The 19728-nt window shown below is 38.5% G+C and overlaps 3 protein-coding genes across 4 annotated transcripts; 2 read left to right on the top strand and 1 right to left on the bottom strand.

Moving 5' to 3' along the window:
* The first annotated feature begins 12 nt into the window (after nucleotides 1-12).
* LOC113773280 lies at nucleotides 13-2668 on the top strand. Its single transcript, XM_027317893.1, has 3 exons — nucleotides 13-1171; nucleotides 1925-2064; nucleotides 2140-2668. Exon 1 carries the CDS (start codon nucleotides 13-15, stop codon nucleotides 874-876), a length of 864 nt encoding a protein of 287 aa, XP_027173694.1. The 3' UTR covers nucleotides 877-1171; nucleotides 1925-2064; nucleotides 2140-2668.
* Nucleotides 2669-7719: 5051 nt separating this feature from the next.
* On the top strand, nucleotides 7720-10018 carry LOC113775224 (heat shock factor protein HSF30-like). 2 transcript variants are annotated; one of them, XM_027320009.1, is made up of 4 exons: nucleotides 7720-8422; nucleotides 8776-9481; nucleotides 9569-9614; nucleotides 9747-10018. In XM_027320009.1, the coding sequence occupies exons 1-3, from the start codon at nucleotides 8024-8026 to the stop codon at nucleotides 9601-9603; spliced, it is 1140 nt and encodes a 379-aa protein (XP_027175810.1). In that variant the 5' UTR covers nucleotides 7720-8023; the 3' UTR covers nucleotides 9604-9614; nucleotides 9747-10018. The 2 variants fall into 2 exon arrangements, with proteins under 2 accessions (XP_027175810.1, XP_027175809.1); XM_027320008.1 differs by having other exon boundaries at nucleotides 7722-8422; nucleotides 8776-9614.
* A 2264-nt stretch (nucleotides 10019-12282) lies between these two features.
* Nucleotides 12283-16814, bottom strand: LOC113773221 (BTB/POZ domain and ankyrin repeat-containing protein NPR1-like). Its single transcript, XM_027317822.1, is given in 5 exon segments — nucleotides 12283-12795; nucleotides 13202-13402; nucleotides 14219-14966; nucleotides 16111-16569; nucleotides 16571-16814. Coding segments are annotated over 5 exon segments (1782 nt in total). The 5' UTR covers nucleotides 16670-16814; the 3' UTR covers nucleotides 12283-12520.
* Between the last annotated feature and the right edge of the window lie 2914 nt (nucleotides 16815-19728).

Here is a 19728-nt window from a genome sequence, read left to right as displayed (position 1 = left end):
AAGTTCTCCGTAATGGCAAACATTTCTGGTAAGAGTACAGAGAAGAAAGCGTCAGAGCATCTGGATAGACCTTCTGCTCAGACACCAAAAGGAATCTGCTTCATTTCGCATGTGAGATCGCCACCAGGTGATACCAGTAAGCATAAACAAGCTGTTCCACATCTTAAAGGAGACAATAGTGACAAAGTCAGCTATAGCATGACTAGGAACCTTGAAGACAGCATTCAGAAGTCGAATGACCTAGCCAAGGGTGCACCTTCAAAGATGCCAAGGGGAATAAACTTTCTGTTGTTTGGCAAACGTCCTTTGGATGAGTCTCTTAATAGGGATTATGGGGTCAGTGAATCATTGTTAGGGCAGGTAAGTAAAAGCAAGTTAGTTGACTCGCCTTTGAAAAGTGAAGTTCGCGTCAAAATTGACAATCAAGCTGCCCAAAGCAGTGCGGACTTAGAGTTAAAAGTGAATAAAACAGCAAACATAGTTTCACCTTCGTCCATGCCTCAGGCCATGAAGTTTCTTTCATATGGAAAAACTCCAGTAGACAATCCTACGGCTATTAGCCAACGTGACACGCTTCGCAGCATTGTTAACGTGGGTCTGCCATTGGTCCAACGGAAGGAATATGCACTTGATGGACTCAAATTCTTCCCTGCAATGCCGCAAAGGTCAGCATCTTCTTCCCAGCCATTCGATCAATCATTGGATCAACCAAGCACTGGAGGAATGTCAAGCTTTTCAAAGACATCACTCCTGCTGAATGCACCAACCTCGGTACAGAAAGCCCTCCGGTCAACCTTGGCATTTGCAGCTAAGTTGGATTCTGAAATTAAGTTGAACCAGTCTCTCGATACCCCGTCTGACATCAACAAAATATGATAGGTCAACGTTCAGAGGATAAATTGTTGGAAGCCTCTGAGACTCTGGACTTAATGCTGAATTGCATCAGTCACTGAACAGTGAATTGAGGACAACCAGTCAAATGCAACTTCAATTTATGCATAATTCTCTGCACAGATTACTGGTTTTTGCAGTTATTCCTGCAGTAAAAATGTTCAATTGTTTCCAGAGAGCTGCTGCTCTATTTAGTCTCCAAGGATTTTGGCGGTTTGTAGCACTAAGCTGCAAGCTACTCAAAATGAGAGCTGACCTCTCTCCTCTGTTGTGTTACTTGGTATGTTGCTTGGCTTTTCTTATCCTTCTTCTCTCCTGATGTTTATATATCATAAAGCCAAGAGTAGAATGGATTTGATGAAAACCAACTTGCTGTTACTAAAATAAAATCTTTCGAGGCTTGAAAGGTTAACACTAGGACCACTGTTATCGGTTTTTGCTTTTGGTGGAAGCTAAGTGTGACTCTCTGTTGTTGTTTATTATATGCTAATTGTAGATGTACATCCACAACTTTAATAAAATAATTCAATAAACATTTTTTACCGTTCAAGAAGTTCATTTTCTGATGGAAAGCGAGAAGTCTAGCCTAGTGCTTTTCTGTCTACTTTTACAGAACAAGATCTACTGCCTGCTGTCTTACCTTTGAATCAAAATTCATTTAGTTTTATCCTGGTGTCAATAGGTAATTCCAGAGGCTTTTTTTATATTTAGTTTTTGTTCAATCTAGAGATTATTCCTGGAGTTTGAATTGTGGATTATGTACTATTTGGCATCTTTTTCAGTGTAGAAACTGTAAAATTCAAAGCAAGTAGCTAACATGCTTGATTGGGTTTGTTTTAGACATTTAGTATCTAGAGGCTAAATCTTTTTTTTTTGCCCCCCCTTCTTTAAGGGGTCATGGATGTGCAAATTTTTGAAATTAGTATTTACTTAATGTCATTATGCTAAGGGTGGGAAGTAAAGCTTGGAATTTTTTCCCTTCTATCTAGGTGTACTCGTAGTTTAAACGTGATCTGTTCCAATGCTTCTTCAGGTGAAACTACAGGTTGTTTGTTTCTTGATATGGCTGCTTGATGATGCTTTCTCATATTGCACAAACGAACAATTTCCCAACCTGCAGGGCGAGCCAATGCTGAGGTGCAAATGAAGGCCAAAGACAACTGTGCTCAGCAGGTAGATGGTAGGTAGATATCAGGGATTTTATAGACAAAGAAGCATTTGCTAATGGCCAATGCACTCTTGCTGCAGCTTTGTTGAATCAAGCCAGCTGATGAATCAAATGTTTGAAGTCTTGGTAAATGGTAGGAAACTAAGAGGACAAGCAGGTTTCGGGTGAAAGATTGCAAATATCTCAAAGAATTCCATGATGCGGGGGAAGAATACTGATATTAAGAAGTTTGCCATGAGTTAACGTGTTCTCTGCTTTTCCTTGGCCCCAATGACGTCTCTAATGGATCAATACGCGGCTCAACGTTTTGAGGTTCACCAGCCTATTTGCACCTTTGAGGATTAATGGTACATTAAGCTTGGCTGCTGAACCCATATGCAATATTGACCGTTAAATGATTTCACTAGATGATGTTTCAGACTTGAGGATGATACTCTGATAGGAACTTTATATTATACTCGCCTTGTAAATTCGTAGCAGAAGAAGATGCTTGCCTCTGCCATTCCGGATTCCCATTTGGGCAAAGAGCATTTTGACATGGACAGACGAGATACATATATTTTATTCTCCAAGAAAAGAGAGATATATTTTAGAGTGAATTTCCTTTTAGCCCCTTTGTGTGCAGCTTTGGCACTTGTTCCCATATTTTTTGCAGTCCTCCTTTTCTCTTTTTTTTTTTTTTTTGTCGGAAATTTGGATAGAAATTTGTAGTTGATTTACTAAAAGTATATACAGTGGCGGAGCAACGGATCGAGTAGCTTATATTGTAGCTGAGTTAGGGGCACAGTAGAGTTGGAATTGACTCATTCTAGCATGCTTTGATGATTGCTCAAGTGTGTTGAGGCACGTAAATTAAATTAACGACAAGCGCATATATAATACATAATATATATTTTGCTTGCAGAGTGGTTGGTGGATGGTGGTGCAGTTAAGTAAGTAACAAACCTGAAACGTCAATGAACCCAAGCACCCATGCAATTGCAGGGCATTGCAGTGGGCTTGGTTAGAGAACAGGAGCCTCGAGTCCAAGTAGCTATTGGCTTGTGACAGTGGTCTTGTTGAGAGAGGATCTCCAGAGCTTGAAATGATGTTTCCAGAGTGTATTAGCACGGGTCTGCGCTGTGTTCTCGTGGTAGTCATCACGTCCTCTTTACATGGCGGACTTTAGGGCTGAAACGGTGGAGAAGGCAGTCAGTCTGGGAGGAAAATTCCAAGGTATCTGGATCAGTGACCGTTAGTTGAATAAGTGGGTTTGGGTTTGGCCCAAAGTGTTGCTTCAGTGAATTTGACTTGTTTCTGTACGCTTATCGAACAAAACACGAACTCTTGTACTCTCTTCCCGCCCTCGACAAGAATGGATTTGGCTTTGGAATAAGTACAAGCGTAAGAATACTGAATCCGTACGCCGCCTTCATCCACAATCCAATTCGATCGATGTACCCTTGGGGCCGGCCCCAGCGGCAGATGTTTGATCACAGAGCACAAGCGTTCGTAAAGACCGTTAAAAAAAGAAATTTCTTTTTGTTTGTTTGGGCGTAAGTTTTTCTGTTTTGGATAAATTTTTATTTACAGTTGACGGGTTATCAGCTGATTAGAGGTTGGATAATCGACATCATAGTGTAAAATTTGAGTTTCCGAACTTCCAAATTCGAAATTATGTGTCATGGATGCGATCCTAATGGTGAAAAGTGTATCACTGGACTATCAGTGGCATACAAGCTTAAATCATTTTCATTTTAGTCCAACGGTAGCTGGCGATCTAAACACCCTTCCACTTATTCCTACAGTGTATAATAAAGGGACAGATCAACCTGGATGCATTAGAAATCAGAAACAGCTAAATCAGACCTCTAAGAATTAGACAAATCTAACACTTACATCTATTTGTATATTATGAGAAAAGGGACAGATCCAACTGAATCATTGAAAATCGGAGGCAACTAAACTACCTCTAAATCAAATAAGTGCTAAAAAAATTTGAAGAAGGCACGTAGAGTTACAATTCACAATCGACGAGAGACGAGTTTGGAAATGTTGGCATACCACCTACCACAGATCTCAAGTGCATATTTTTTTTTTTTTTTTGGTGTACTGACTACTGAGAGGGGAAATGGAGGCTCTGAGAGCCTGAGATAAAATAAATGCCATCATGCTGTCAAATGCACTAGAGTGCGCTCTACCGACATCAGAAGGAGGTGAGTCTATAGCACTATATAAAAGAAAAACGTAAATGCTCATACGTATCCTTTTTCTTGAGACATTACCAGATGTTTAGCCATCCGAATTGAGTTGTTTTAGCTGTACACGAGACTAAATAATAAAAGTGCAATACGATCATGAGTTTCTATACGAAATAGCGTCATTGTGCTAACAAATAAAACAAATCGGCCTTCCAGAAACTGTAATCATCATGACACCTTAAATAAATACTTGTCCAATTTATGCAGCATAATGCTGTACATTTGTAGTTCTTCCTGGTTCTCTTTTTCTTTGTATTTTTTTTTTTCGTGAACGGATAAACTTGATGGTCTTCGCTCGTCATTGAGAACAGACAAGTTGCGAGCGAGCAAGCAAAGCTCAGCTTGAAGCGTGTCAAGATTGAGGACGAGTTTCGACGTGGGCGTGCTTTTTTGGTTTTCCCAAGTTCCAGGTTTCTTTTTTTTTTTTTTTTTTTTTTTATCTAGAAAACGTGGTAAATTCATTAAAATCTATACTAATGATAGTAGCTATATCATCAAATCAGATATCTACGGATATTTAAAGAACAAATTTACACGAATATCAAAGAACAGATCTAACAAACAGATACAAATTATGTTGTAAAGTTCTAAAAAATATTTAAAGAAAAAGAGATAAAATAGTTATAATCTTACAAATATCTATGCACACAAAAAAAAAAAAAAAAAAAAAAAAGTTAATATGAGGGTAGGCCTCTGATTTTGCTGCCTCTTATGTTACGTGGAAGCTGGTGAACCTGCGAGGTGAGTTTGGATGCTGGCCAAGGGGCTGTGCACCTTGTTTCAATCAAAAGTCGGCGAGTCAATGAACCTTGCACGCGAATTCTACTCATGAATCCGTCCCTGTTAACTCCGGTCTATTTCTCTAAAACTAGTGACATATTCCTGTTTTAAAAAAGTAATTATAATTGTTTGTTATCTAAAATTCGCGGTGATAAAAACGCATTGAGAGATCAAAGGCCCAAGTTTCCAACTGAAAATAAAAAGAAAAAGCCCATAGTGAACATCAGCCAGCACTACATTTCAAGCGGTGGCCCATCCTGCAATCCCACGCGTCCATCTCCCTTAAACGGTGGACCGGCAACCCACATTCCCTGAAGCTTGCCACGTCACATGGTGGCAGCAGACAAAAAGCGGATGGGTGACGGTGACGTAGCGGGCCTCGGCGCATTAATCAATTTTGCAAGGCCCAATTAAGCGGTTAAGGTTGTGGCCTGGTGTAGCGTGGCGTGGCTGGCTGCTGCAACCAAAAAAGGATTTTCTTTTCTAACTTTTTATAGTACTACTATATATTTTTGACAGGACTTTCTTCGGTTATTGTTTGTCCCTTTTGAAATGGATATTTTAGTTTGTCTCAACTCTTTTCGCCTGCAAAAGAACAACAGAAATGCATGTTCATTGTAGCCCCCCTTCCCCCAAAAAAAAAAAAAAAACAGCTCTTTCGTGCTAGCTTATCTAAAATGTTATCATTTTGATTCACGATCAAATCACAATGCTTATCAGTTAATTTAAAAGTCAATAACCTATAATAGACATTTAGAAAATTCACTTGTCTAATGATTCTCTTATCAATAAGTCAAAAAAAGAAATAGCCAAGAAACCTGAAGGCCATTATTCACGAGGGACTTTTTAAAAGTGAAAAATAGAGAGTTCTTTTGAATTGTTATTTTTATATAAATATATATTGTAACGATTTGATATATATATATATAATTAAAAAATATATTCTCATGAAATATAATTTTTTTTTAGAGAAAATAGCAATCCAAACGGACAAGGTCAGGCCCTCTTATATTTCTGGTGCTCAACCAAAATTACCCTGAATATGATTTGTGATTCGTCCAATATTTTTCTGTGTCCGACACCACTTGGCAGCCCGCTATGTGATTTGGCCACCCCTCGGGACGGGGAAGTATGTATGACCACTAGCGGCAAGACATGAAAACCGGGACTTGTTGCAGCTTCTGAAAAATTGCAATATCAGCCCCCCACCTCCCCAAATTTTACCGTTCCTCGTTAGGGGGAGAAACCTCAATTTGAAGCTTTATACGATTTCTTCCCTCTCCAATATCCTTTGATCCTTCGTGTGTATTGTGCTCTAGCTGCCACTTAATTAGTTTACATATTGGTTTCTATGCAAGTGATCTAAAACCTTCTCCTGCGTCTCAATTTATTAAATTATTTTGTTTAATTGCATGCACGTTTATACATTTTCTTGATTTAATTATTCTTTTCAAAAAAACTAATTACTTGGCGTCTTCTTAAAGACATCCCATTAATTGTAATACTCGTAAAACAAAAAACTCGTTCGTATTGAGTCAAATGACTGAAAAGCTCATCATCTCGAGTTATTGGTCATGAAAAAAATACTTGGAGGTGATTGAGGTGACAGACTATTAAGTTAATAACATTAAAAAAAATGTATCAATAAATGAACATAAATTGTTGTTTATAGATTATTTCCCTTTTTGTTGATTATTCTTTCATATTGGGACAGTGTAATGTTTAAGAGATCTATGTGAATTAATTACTGTCATAATCCTATTAGCAAAGTGTGTTGTTGGTATCTCATGATTGAAATATGAAATAAGCTTTGTCAATTACAAATGAATTGGACAGTTTTTGGGATTGTTATCTCAAGGTTGATAATGAACACTGTCAATTGACATAGACCAAATAGTAAATAAAAAAGTTTTATAAGCGTAAAAGTTTGGTTTTTAAATCCATAAAAAGCTAAAGAGCTATAAATCTCTACGTACTTCGTTGTTGATAATTAAATACCGGGAGGAGGTTGTAAAAAAAGAAAAAAAAAAATCGAAAGGAGGTGGAGTACATTGTACAAGGACTCGATGCTGGAATACCCATTTAAATCCCAAACATAAACACGAAAATCATAAAATAAGAAACACCATCATCTTCCTGATTCAAAGGACTGGGATTAGTCTAGCAAATTAAAGAAATTCCATGAGCGGATTTTACAAGCAAATTCCAAACAAGGGTAATGTTTATCATGAGTACATTTGTCTTATGTACATAATCTATCACTCTAGTTAAGCTTACTACACACTACAAATCATAGTATAAATCAAACATTTGATTAGAAAGATTCCTAAGAGTGTCAATTGACATTAGGAGAAACCTCAGGGAGGTATATTATTCCTAATTCAAGATCATCAATGTCGGGAAAATCCCCGGTTTCACGGCACCCTACAGAATTTTTAAGAGGGGAAGAAAAGAAAGCGCAAAGCAAAGAAAAAGTGACCCCTGAGCGAACGGCAAGGGTGGGGGGTCAGAATGAAGTTTCTAGAAAATAGAGGGACTGAGTAATGTGTGTGCGCTTTTCAAAGCTACAAATGGCAAAATTTGGTGCGACCACTGTCAACTCATATCCATATTTGGCCGATTTTGTTACAGCGCACCACGCCGCCCTGTTCCTCTCCAAACAACCCCCACACCCCTTTCCCTCTTTCACACTATAACTACAGCCGTTCCTCTAGCTATACCAGTCTATACCTTGCTTCATACGATAAGTACTGCTCTAGGCTTCTAATCCAATACTAGCACTGTATGTGCCGCCACAATATGTCGCAGGCCCCTTTGCGCCCCAGAGTTTCTTGATCCCTTTCCCCTTCATGTCTTATCTCTCATCTGCTTGTCAATCTCCTCTAACCATTCTCGTTCAACATTATTAGTAAAACCCAGTTTCAAAGATTTAATTGTTCTTCCGATGGACCAACTAAACGTGGGATTCAAGAGGAGTATGCCGGTGGAAGAAGAAGACGCCCCAAAAGTGGAAAAAGCAGAAATCTTGACAGTGAAAGAAGAACCAGTTGTATTTCTTGATGAAGATGGCCCTTTTGGAAATGTCAGTAGTAATTTTAGTGGTGGCGGAGAGTTTAGTGATGTTCCAAAACCGCTGCAAGGGCTGCACGAAGTTGGTCCACCGCCATTCTTGAAGAAGACTTTTGAGATGGTGGATGACCTTGAAACTGACTCCACCATTTCTTGGAGTTCCACCAACACCAGCTTTGTTGTTTGGGATCCTCACAAGTTCTCTAGGGATCTTCTCCCTAAACATTTTAAGCACAACAATTTCTCCAGCTTTGTTCGTCAACTCAACACCTATGTAAGCACAGATAGATGATTAATTTTTCCGATGACTTTCTGGGATTTCTATAATCTACTCTTTCTTCATTTTTTTTTCTTGGTAAACGGGAAAGAAAAGGGTTTTTTTTTTTTTGTGTGTGTGGGGGGGTTGTTTAATTAACTTTTCATAGGAGATAGATCCTTTGGTGCATTTCAGTTTTCCTCATGCAAAGGAATATGTCCGCTTACCCTTCCCGTCAATTTTTCTTTTTTTCTCTATTCTAATACTTGGTTGATTTTTTGGTGTTTCGTGTGGATAGATATTTTTTTATTTTTTTGGTAGACTATGTATGCTGTGTTAGTGATTTCAGTTTTGCTGTTGAATTGTGATAGCGGTTCAGGAAGATTGACTCGGACAGATGGGAATTTGCAAACGAGGAGTTCCAGAAAGGGAAGAAGCATTTGCTGAAAAATATCAAGAGGAGAAAGCAACATTCCCAAATGTTGCAGCATCAAGGAGCTGGGCAGCCCTGGCTAGATTCTGCAAAATATATATCGGAAACAGAGCTTCAAAAACTGAGAAATGATCAGAATACTTTGAAATTGGAACTGCTGAGGCTCAAACAGCAGCAAGTGAATACAGAGAACTACCTAGCCGCAGTTAAAGAGCGTTTACGGACTGCTGAGAGTAAACAAAAGTATATGGCTATTTTCATGGTAAAAGCTTTTAAAAACCCTCTGTTTGTTCAGCTTTTCATTGAGAAAATGAAGCAGAAAAGGGCGCTAGGCAGCGGTGAAGTTTCAAAGAAAAGGAGGTTGGCTGGCCCGCAAGGCAATGAAAACTTAACGGAGGCCATGAATGCTGCAAATAACAGCCTGGATGCTACTCGAAAAGTTGTTGATGGCAAGAACCTTCAACCTCAGGATGAGCTTACCACAGTCGACCCAGAAATCCAGATACTCTTCTCGCCAGATCATGAATCAAGCGGTCCCCTTCAGGAACAACTAGTCAGAGCTTCTTCAAATACTTCTGAGAATTTTATACTGTGGGAGAAGCTGATGGAGGATGACATGATATACGAGAACGAGCCAGAAACAGGTAAGTCTCAATCCGAGATTGTTCTTGAATTGGAGAATTTGATTGCAAAGCCACCTAGCTGGGGTATGAATACGAAAGACCTGGCAGGGCACGCGAGTTACCCAGCTGGACTAATGGCATGAGCCCCTTGCAGGTATAATTGTGCTCCTCCTCGAAACTGGAAAGAAATTTGAGCATAGGGTTCTCCAGTTTTATCATCCTTGTTTATTCTTTTGTCATCTTTCAGTTCCTAGACTACTTGGGCTTACTTTCTTGTATTGTACAGGTTTACCATTTTTCCAGTTCCCAAAAAGGAGACCACGGAGCTCTGTCTCTTGGTATATATATAGAGTTTTTCTTAGTTTTACGAGCTAATTCCAAGGTTCTTCATCCTTGTTCTTGGTTGGAGTACTTGGGTTGGTGAGATTAGTTTTATTTTGTCTTCTAACTACTCTAGTAGAACACCTGGTTTAGTACACATTTCTTTGCTGTATATCATGAAACTATTGTGGAAAAATGAACTTTAAATGCAACAGCTCAACTTCTGACTCTCTGAAATTACCGTTTCTTCCAGATTCAATTTATGAACTTTTCGTTGTTTAAGAATTTGAAGTCTCTCTCGTGAAAGCGGATAAAAACAAACTCGTCCTGGCTTCACAAGCACTACGGAAATTTATAAGAGCTCAGTTACTTTCATTCTTACTGATACGTTTAAACAAACGGTACAACAACTTTTACCCCGTGACCAAAGCCAAATTATAAAAAAAAAAAAAAAAAATTCATTATAACAGCTTAAGGCAAGACTGGTTTTCAATTTTCATGCTTCTTTTTTCAAATTTTTCTTCTTATATTTTATTTGAATTATATACGTAAGATAAGAATAAGAAATTGGTTTTGTTTGGCCTAGTATGGTCTATTCGGACATGGATTTTTTTAGTATTATTTGAACATATTTTTTAACTCTTTTTTATATTTTTAATAACATTTTTATTACGCATATCATCACATTATAAAAAGCGCATTTTTTTGTAAGGATAAAGTAAAGAGATCCTTTTAACAAAGCAAATTTGATCACGTCGATCATCTGGTAAGTATTACAGTAGTGTTATTCTAAATATTAAAAAAATTACACACATACGCAGATGATTGGCCTAATCATCAAAGGAGAATTAGATGGATTTCATGTGGCCAAATCTCTCTTGCATCTGAAAATTAAAAGAAGTTTCTGTTTGGCAGGTGGATTTTTTGGATATTTGTCTAAAATTTTACTGTAATTTACTGTAAAAGTTTTTAAAAAATTTTTGAAGTGTGTAAATTTTTGAATATTTTGAAACGTATAGTTTAAAAATTTTGAGAAATTTTTTAAGGTTATTGTAACAAAAGTTTTTAAAAAATTTGTAGCAGATAAATTTGACAAAAAATTCTAGTGCCGAACAGGATCTAAGGATGAAAAAAATGTGGCTAGAGTTTTAAAAAAAATTTTGAAAAAATAACTTTTTTCGAATAATCTCTCGTCTAACCACGCCCTATCATCACCTCTACTTCTGTCCTATGTCTCTTCAACTCTCTGTCATGATTTCTCACCCAAAAGAAAGACTAACCCAAGCAAATTTGACAAAAAAAAACATATTACTTCTTTTGCTTTTTCAATTTTTGGTATAAGAAAATTTGGATAGATTTGATTCTAATATACTCCCACCCAAAATTAAATTAAAGTTACTTATAAAAGTTTTTACAAATGGCACGTCTTTCACGAAGAAGGAAATGGTGGTCCGTTTTACTAATTAAACCAACACAAGTTGCCTCGACAAAAACATCTCACCACTAAGAAGGAAGGTTGTTGTGTGCTCCCAATCCGTGTGACAAGGTGGATAACGTAATGTGCCCCTTTCCTTTAGTGCCATGCCATGCCAAAAGTAGATGTACATTTATTGTTACATTTGCTAGAAAGTTCAAATAACTCTGTTGACGCTGTCAATTTTGGGCCACGCGTCCGGTTGGCGGCAGTCCCAGCACGGCTTTCCTTTTATGGTATCGCGATCTATGGATTTGACTAAAAGGATTTCCTAATCATTCTCCCATTTTAATACGTTGATTATACTTTTCAATTGAAAAATATACTTAATTTTAAGTTTCTTCAAAATGCTCTTATTTAATACTAGTTTTTGGGCCCTGCGCTCCTGTGTTGGGGGTGATGGATTTTATTGTGTGATTGGGAGGATTTTGTTGATGGAAAGACCAAGACACCTCACGAAGTCATCAGAATTACCATCGAAACCGACCCATGGCTGTACTGTAGCTGTTCCCCCTTCCCCCTTTTATATATTTAAGATAAGTCATTATTATCATCTAATTTTGTCTAGTATAATCTAATTTATTTAATACAGGTTGTTATTGAATTGTGCAACTTTTCATCAATATTATTATTGTAATTAATATAAAACTAATTAGTCATACTCCATTAAATGTACAATTATTTTAGAGAGATAATAAACTAGATTTATTATTCTAACGAAGTTAACGAACTTTTTTTAAACTACATCGCGGCCTCTGGGCCTTTAGCTATTAGCTAATCAAAAGTTTTGTGCGCTTGAACCCTCTACAACGTAAGGCGGTTGTCTGCCATTTTACTCCCTTGGAAAGTCATCTAATGCGGCTTCCCTCACTACTCTCTGAATAATTGTCCTCTTGGGACCAATCTTCACCAAATTCCTGGAAGGCATCCGAAGAAATATCAAGAATTTCGGAAATTATTGAAAAGGGAGGATATATAGTCCATCGACGTTCAAGGACCTTCGCAAGATCCTACCCGTTTAAGCAAATGAAGAAGAAGATGTGTAGGACCACTTTGCACTTTACATTCCTTGGTTTCTTATAACTTCGAATACAACATTGGCTAATTTAGTTCAATCCTTTTCTTCCATTATACATGCGGGACGGGCAAAAATATGGTACAGAGCTCCCACAGGCATAGACAAGCAAAAAGTTGAAATAAAACATATGATACAACAAAAAGGAGATATCGTCCTTTACCACAGTTTCTTTTTTTTTTTTTAACTCCTACTTTCTGAAAGTGAGCTTCATGTTGGACTTTATCATTTCCATGGATGTTGATGATGAAGATGATGATAAGTTGTTATTCCTGTCAAATTCTTGTTTATCCTCGCTGAATGCCTTGGTCAGGACTTCCTGGAGTTCCAAGTATCTTTGCTTCTTCAATTGACGTTCTTCTGGAGTTTCATTTCCCATGTAAGCTATCTCTGAGAGGTCGTCAGCGTCCATGATCTTGTTGAGTACATCAGAACAACGAGGAAAAAAGCGTTTCCCGAGTTCCACTGTGCATAATTAGCATACCACGCTATGAGATCACATGGACTTCTGCCCAACTGGAAACCAGATTCCAGACAAATTCATTCTATATGCTACAATTGTTGAGGCAATTGGAAATTAACTCCGCTTTCCTCAGAAAAATGAAAAAGACAATTTGTGAAAGGTATTGAAGCCCAAATCCTTGTAAAAAAATTTTCATATTATACGTGGAGCTGTTCCATGGCCCATGAAGAGCAATCACTTGTAAGGATTAAGGAACGAACACTATTTGGACATGAATTCCTCTTCTTAAACCCTCCAAAAAAAACTCCCACCCCAAAAAAAATAAAAGGCTTTTGCGAGATGTGTGATATCAAACAAGGTGGCACTAAATGGAAACAAAACAGATTACTTACTCTCAAGTTACCTTACCAGTTCTGGAAAGCGCTCTCATTCTACTCAGATGCTCTTCTTTCATTTTGAAAGGTGTCTCGTTCAGGTCCACAGTTGTCCTCTTAGCCTCCGCCACATTCTTATTAATGGTAGCTAATGGGAATTCAGAAGTGCCATCAACTTGAGCAATATCCATGGCAACCTTTGCCTCCATGGGGAATAGAAGTTTAGCCAATCCAACTGACGCATCCAGAATCAATTATTTTTAGTACAAGAAATCTCAAAAACCTAACACTACTCTAACAGGCATGCTTACAAGTGACTAAAATGCTGGAAAAAAGCAGTACAGCTGAATATATTTTTCATTGAGCACTAATGATTAAACTCAATACAAAATTATAGTTTTGACACTTTAGGAGAATATCAGACCATTGGCGGCAAGCAGATCACCAATTGAGTACCAGAGATCAAGATTTAAAGGTTCCGTACAGTGAATGGAAAAAAAAAAAAAAAAGAAGATGGAGGAGCAGCATCCGAAAAATACAAGAGAGACAAAGTAGAACTAAAACATAAGCTCCCACTGGTCCAAAAAAAGAAACTGAGATTGAGAAATCACTTAGCAGTGGACCTCATAAAGCAAAACAAACACCCGGCTAAAAGATGTCTACCTTGCGCAGCTGTCAACATACTCCTGATGCAGTACAGCTTCTTTAACACTTATTAGCAGCAATACTATTATCTTATCTAAAGAACTTCCTCGTGTTGTTTTTTTTTTCCTGATCTGAAAAACTTAAACTGGCCATTCTTTCAAAATTAGGTGTTAATATTGAACATACATGTGGTATCAGAAGCATTCGGTCCAAAATAAGTGCTAAAAGATGACCCAATTAACAACGGGTACTTGAATCATGAAGCTCCTACTTATAGCTATTGAAAATGGAACGGTGTTGATGCTGGTCCAAGAAGGAGTTTATGAGGGTGACTAAATTGTTAACAAGCAAGTGGAACATGACCGACCGAACAAAAGACAAGCTTGGAATCGACCAGATATTTTACCTCTATTTTCAAGGTATAACAATTTCATACGCAGATCATCGCCTGCCATAGCTAGAGAAACTGAAGCTTCTCCCAGCAGTGGATCTCTTCTTTCTGCCTGCTCCAAAATTTCTATGCACAATCTATCCTTTGGAGAAGCTTTACCTTCCTCTGTTAGCTTCTTATAATCCACTGCTCTAGTTAGCCTCTTTGAGATCTGAAGGGCTTTCCTTCCATCTGATGTGAGATCAGATGGACTAGCTCCCTTTGTTAAAAGAGAAACTATGATTTTAGGTTCTTTTCTCATCGCAGCAACATGGAGTACAGTGCATCCCCTAGGATTTCTATGGTTTACATCAGCAAGGGCTAGATCTAGAAGCTCTGTTGTGGTCTTTGCGTCGCAATAGGCCACGGCATAATGTAGAGCATATGCATCATCTAACGTGGTATGCCCCTCTTTAAGTAACATCTTAAGTAACTCAACATCGTCAGAATCCAATGCCCTGTGAATCCTCTTCACATGTTTATCAGGAAAACTACTTGTATCAAGCCCTTGCAAACCAAGTTCCCTGCGTGCATCAATGATTTGCTTGACAATGTGATGAGGCAATGCTTTATCCAGGGTTATCATGTCAACATCAGATATAACTATAACCTCGATACATCTACCAAGCAATCTCTCACATGATTTACCACATATGTTTGCAACAGATAAAATAATCAATACATCATCTGCAGCAGCTTTGTGAAGAACGTCTAGCAGGTGCCTCTGCAAGGAAAATAAAGATGCAAGAGAAATTTTAGGGAGGAATAACACCAGCAAAGGACTCATCTAATAGTTTCTCTTGCTAACCCATTAGCTAAACTCAGTTGGCCTTATTTGCAACAAAAATCACCATAAAATGGATAATTGGGCATCTGTAATAGGAAACTATACTAGGGCGTCCAGCACTTGTCAGCCAAAAACAGCAAACAACAGGCTAAAGAGGTTTTCCAAGTTTCAGTGGTCCATAAACTTGCATGCATACAATAGTTCAGTTCTAAGAGACTCGTATAACAATTATTGACACAGCTGACATTAATAATTGAAGAGAACTTCAAGCTCCAGCATCATTTTCAAAAATTAGAAAGGCAGTTTTTCCGCCTCCATTTTGATCTGTGTTTTCATTCATCCCACCGTTAGTCCAACCAGTCCTCTTTTTGTTTTGGCGCATCCATTACACAGGGAATGTACCAGCATTTAACTAAGTGTGTCTATGCATCTTTCAGTTGACAATATAATCATCTTTGTCCTGCCGGGGAGAAAATGAAGAACCAGTTGTCCAAGAATATAGCAACCCCACATGATTAGTCAACCATCACCATCCTTTGAGTTTTGATTTACTTGGCTACAAAGCCAGATGGTTTCCACTGGTGGATATTCTCGTACTTGTTAAAATCCATATTTTCGGCCGTCACCCCTTCCTTACTTCCACAGACAGTCCAATTAGGACATAATTCAACTTAATAAGGCACAACAGCAAGGATAACCCTGTATCTGAAAGACAACCCAAACTAGTAGTAAATACTAAAAAGGATCTATATTCACTAGGAGCTCATTTCTAAATAGTTCCCTAAATTATAGGACCAAGTTTGAACAAGATTTAGTTAACATCTTAAGCTCCGGTGTATGAAGATAAAAACTCAAAATTACACATAAATATATCAAGCTACCTGAGCTAGACCAACAAAGGCTCTCGAATAAGAATTGAATGTCACCAAGGAATCCATTCAAGCCTGAAAATCCTATTTCGGTTCCTATACGAAATAAATTTGGCTCAATTAAACTTGAATGTAACCTATATGGCTCATATGAATTAGTCCAAGCACACACAATTATCTACAAATGAGTACAAGACAAAGCGTTAGTTTACCTGAAACTTGGCAATCAGCTCAGGGACCTGAAATATGAAAGATGCGTACAATACCTCCGCCATGAACTCCATCCGTGGCCTACACGCCACATGCGAGCACTCATCGTCCACACAGATGCAAACATCCTTGGGCGACGGCCTAACTCTGCCACAGTACAGATACGCCAGCACCGTCAGCAGCGCGTCGAAGCTGACATCACGCTCCTTCATCCACTCCTTCAACTCAACCTTGGCGGCAGCATTAGTCTTCCCCTTGGCACCGGAGAATACGCTCTTGAAAAAGGGACTCCTGGCCGAGAGAATGCATCGGTGCACCGGAATCTCCCCGCCGCCAGGAGCCACGAGCCTGGCGTCGGCGAAGAAGTCCAAGCAGTCAGGAGAAGACGACGCGTCGGATAAGAAGATGGACTCTAAGGTGTGGGAGAGGCGTTGAAGTGAGACGACGTCGGATTCCGGGAGAGAGAGACGATTCGGTGTTGGCGCCGGCGCAGCAGATGCTGCTGCTCCCGCCGCTGATGTCAACATCGCTGGAGTCGGAAAAAACAGTGCGAGTAACCATTGAGGGGCAAAGGTGTAAATAGAAGAATTAATGGAAGGAAAAGGCCATCGAGTTGTGGATAATTACGGAGAATGGCAGGGGGAGTGGTCCGAGTGGAGTGACGGGGAAAAAGGACGAAAATTAAGGCGGGAACGAGTTGGAAAGAAGTTGGGAATATGGGGCCGGGGGTGGGGATTTGGGGACAGGAATTTTGCCAAGAAGAAGAAGGAGTCGTCGAGCGTGGGAATTGCGGGAGAGAGAGGGGAGGGGAATCAGGAATCAGGAATGACGACTGAACTGGAGCCGGAGCGAGTAAAAGTTGGAGGCAGGCGTGGGCGTCTTGCAGGGCGAGGGAAGAAATCGGTTGATCGGTTAGGAGACTGATGTATTATTAGTTCGAGTAATTACTTTCGGAAATTAATTAAGCCGTGCATCGGCACAGGATCCCCATTTGTTCTTCGAAACTGAAGAAATGGGAGGACAAGTTTGTTTTATGCACTTTCGTTTCGTCACGATGTTATAATATTATATTAAATATATGTCAAGTATTTTATTTATATATCTAACTTTTACTACGAATACAATAATATAATATAATTATACATCAAATAATATAAAAAATATAACAATCGAACGGAATTGCACGAACCCCCAACAACTGCACTGAATTCTTTTTTTTTTTTTGGTCAATAAAAGAAAATTTTTTTTTTTTTTTTGGTGAATTCCTTGTCTTGAGTGAATTTTAGGGAAGAAAAAGCTTTTTCATGCCAATAGTAGTAGGTAATTTAATCCTTCTTCATTTTGGGGTGCTTAGTTTTTGTAAATTCCTTTGAGATGCTTGGAATTTTGAAGAAGAAAAAAAACTAAATCTGTATTGAGACTTTACTTATTAGCGTTTTAAAAAAAAAAAAAAAAAAACTTAGAAAACTCAAAACTGATCACTTCTTTTGTGGCAAGTTGGGTAGGGGTGCAACCATGATGCTTCTTTCACTTATTTCTCAACTTTAGGAATATGCCTCTAGACGTGAAATAAACTTTTACTAAAATTACATCATCAGTTGTATTTATTTACAGAATGATTAGTAATTTTTTGAGAGATGACACGTTTGCAGCAAGTTACAACTGGCTGCAGAGAAGGAGTCCAAACAGCAAACAGGTGGCCACTCGTTCCCATGCACGTTCATCATAAAAAAGCCAAAATCTCACATAAACAAAGAAAATACCTGGCTGGCACAATTTGTAGTGAAAGTCAACTGAATCGATTCCTTTCATGTATCGAAGAGATCATTGGTTAATTTACTTTAGATTCGGATAATACTTTGTAGCCTGTGTAAATCACCACTTTGATTTGATTCCCCTTCGAACCCCAATTTGTACATCAGATTTTCTGCACCGGACCTGAAATTGGAATCGCTGACCAATTCTGATCCAAAGAAATCACTTTATCATAAAATTTAATTAATCACTGATGAAATTTATTAAAGTAGCATCAATGATCACATACTGGAGGGCGAGCCCGCGATTGGACTTCGATTTTTGAATATCTTATGAAAATAAAAATATTTATTCGATTTAATTGGTTCTCGACGGAATTTGATTGATTTAGTTGAATTTTTAAATTCATCACTGGTTTGCGGTTCGACCGAGCACCAGCCAATATGGACCGGCTGCTTTCCATAATATGCTGCCAGTTGAACAAACTCAGTGAGCGCGTGCGGAAATTTAGTGGCTGCACATTTCTTCTAGAATCTTATGCCTACAGTTGCAGGGTGCTCGGATATGGATCATTTGACCAAGAAAATATATAATTATATATATATTCTGATAATGGAACCTGAAAATCACAATATATAAATTTCCGGAAGATCGATGCCTTGTGACCTCCCTGAAAACTTCCAAAACCAATCAGACATGATGAAGAAATAATAAATGTGTCTGTGTCATGACTGACGGCCGTAGCTGTTACTTTCTTGACTAATACGTAAAAGAAAAGATAAAATTGTCCTCAATGTCTTGAATCAGTCGCATACACCCTGGATAAACAAGGGTGTAACAATTTTTTATGTCGGAGAAACAGTAGGGGAAGGAATCTTAGAAAATGTATTTATTGAGTTATTCCACTGGAGCAAAAAAAAAAGAAGAAGAGGGATTTCATTTTATTCTTTGTTTTTTGATTTTAATTTTTTGTGTTTTGGTGGTTTCTTGGAGGTGTTCCAGGGAATCAGGAAAGCATCTTTCTTAAAATATGAATCCTTAACAGTCATGTCCATTTTAAGGCCCATCACTTGCAAAATGCCCTCATCTTGTTGCAAATGCAGAATTTAGACGGAAAAATCAAGAGCGAAGTAAACCATAAAATAATCGTAAATATCTAGATTGTGTTGGCATTCTCAAAGATCTTATCGAGGTGAGGTGCTAGATCTTGCAGCTGCTACGCCTTCTTCTTTGGTGCCTCTACCTGATCAAGCCATTTGGCTTCCTGACTCTAGTCGTGGACGGCAGTTGTCTATATCTGCACCTAATGCGCCTTGGTTTTCTATTGGCTTGCAAAAGCATGTCCTTAGGCATGCTTTTATTCAATGGTTGGCTTGCAAAAATAGACTGATGATGGAGGACAGATTGTTAAATTGAGAAATTGCAATAGATTCCATGTGTACTCTCTGTATGCAGAGTGATGAAAATCTTGAGCACATTCTCTTCCTTTGCCCTTAGTCCTCTGCACTATGGAGATTTGTCCAGGAGAAATGCCTAGTGTTCAAGGCTCCTGCAAGCTGGAGTGAAGAACAAAGGTGGCACATCCAGCATTGCTCTCAGAATACGTTTGTTTGCCAGGACCGGAGAGTGGCTTTTGCTGCAACTATTTACCACTTCGGTTGCCAAAGGAATGTGAGGGTTGCCAAAGGAATGTGAGGGTGTTCAAGCATTTTTATGTTGAGCATATGAGTGTAACTCGGCCGATTATCTGGGATTTGAGAAGAACTGTGGCTGGTTGGAGACCAGTGAACAGACAGCAGGACAATCTAAACTTGTGCTTGAACCTTAGTCTCTCTTTTTTTTTTTTTTTAAACAACTGTACCTCT

The sequence above is a fragment of the Coffea eugenioides genome, chromosome 6, assembly GCF_003713205.1.
Source record: "Coffea eugenioides isolate CCC68of chromosome 6, Ceug_1.0, whole genome shotgun sequence".
Lineage (NCBI taxonomy): Eukaryota > Viridiplantae > Streptophyta > Magnoliopsida > Gentianales > Rubiaceae > Coffea > Coffea eugenioides.
This window is presented reverse-complemented; position numbering and strand designations above follow the sequence as displayed.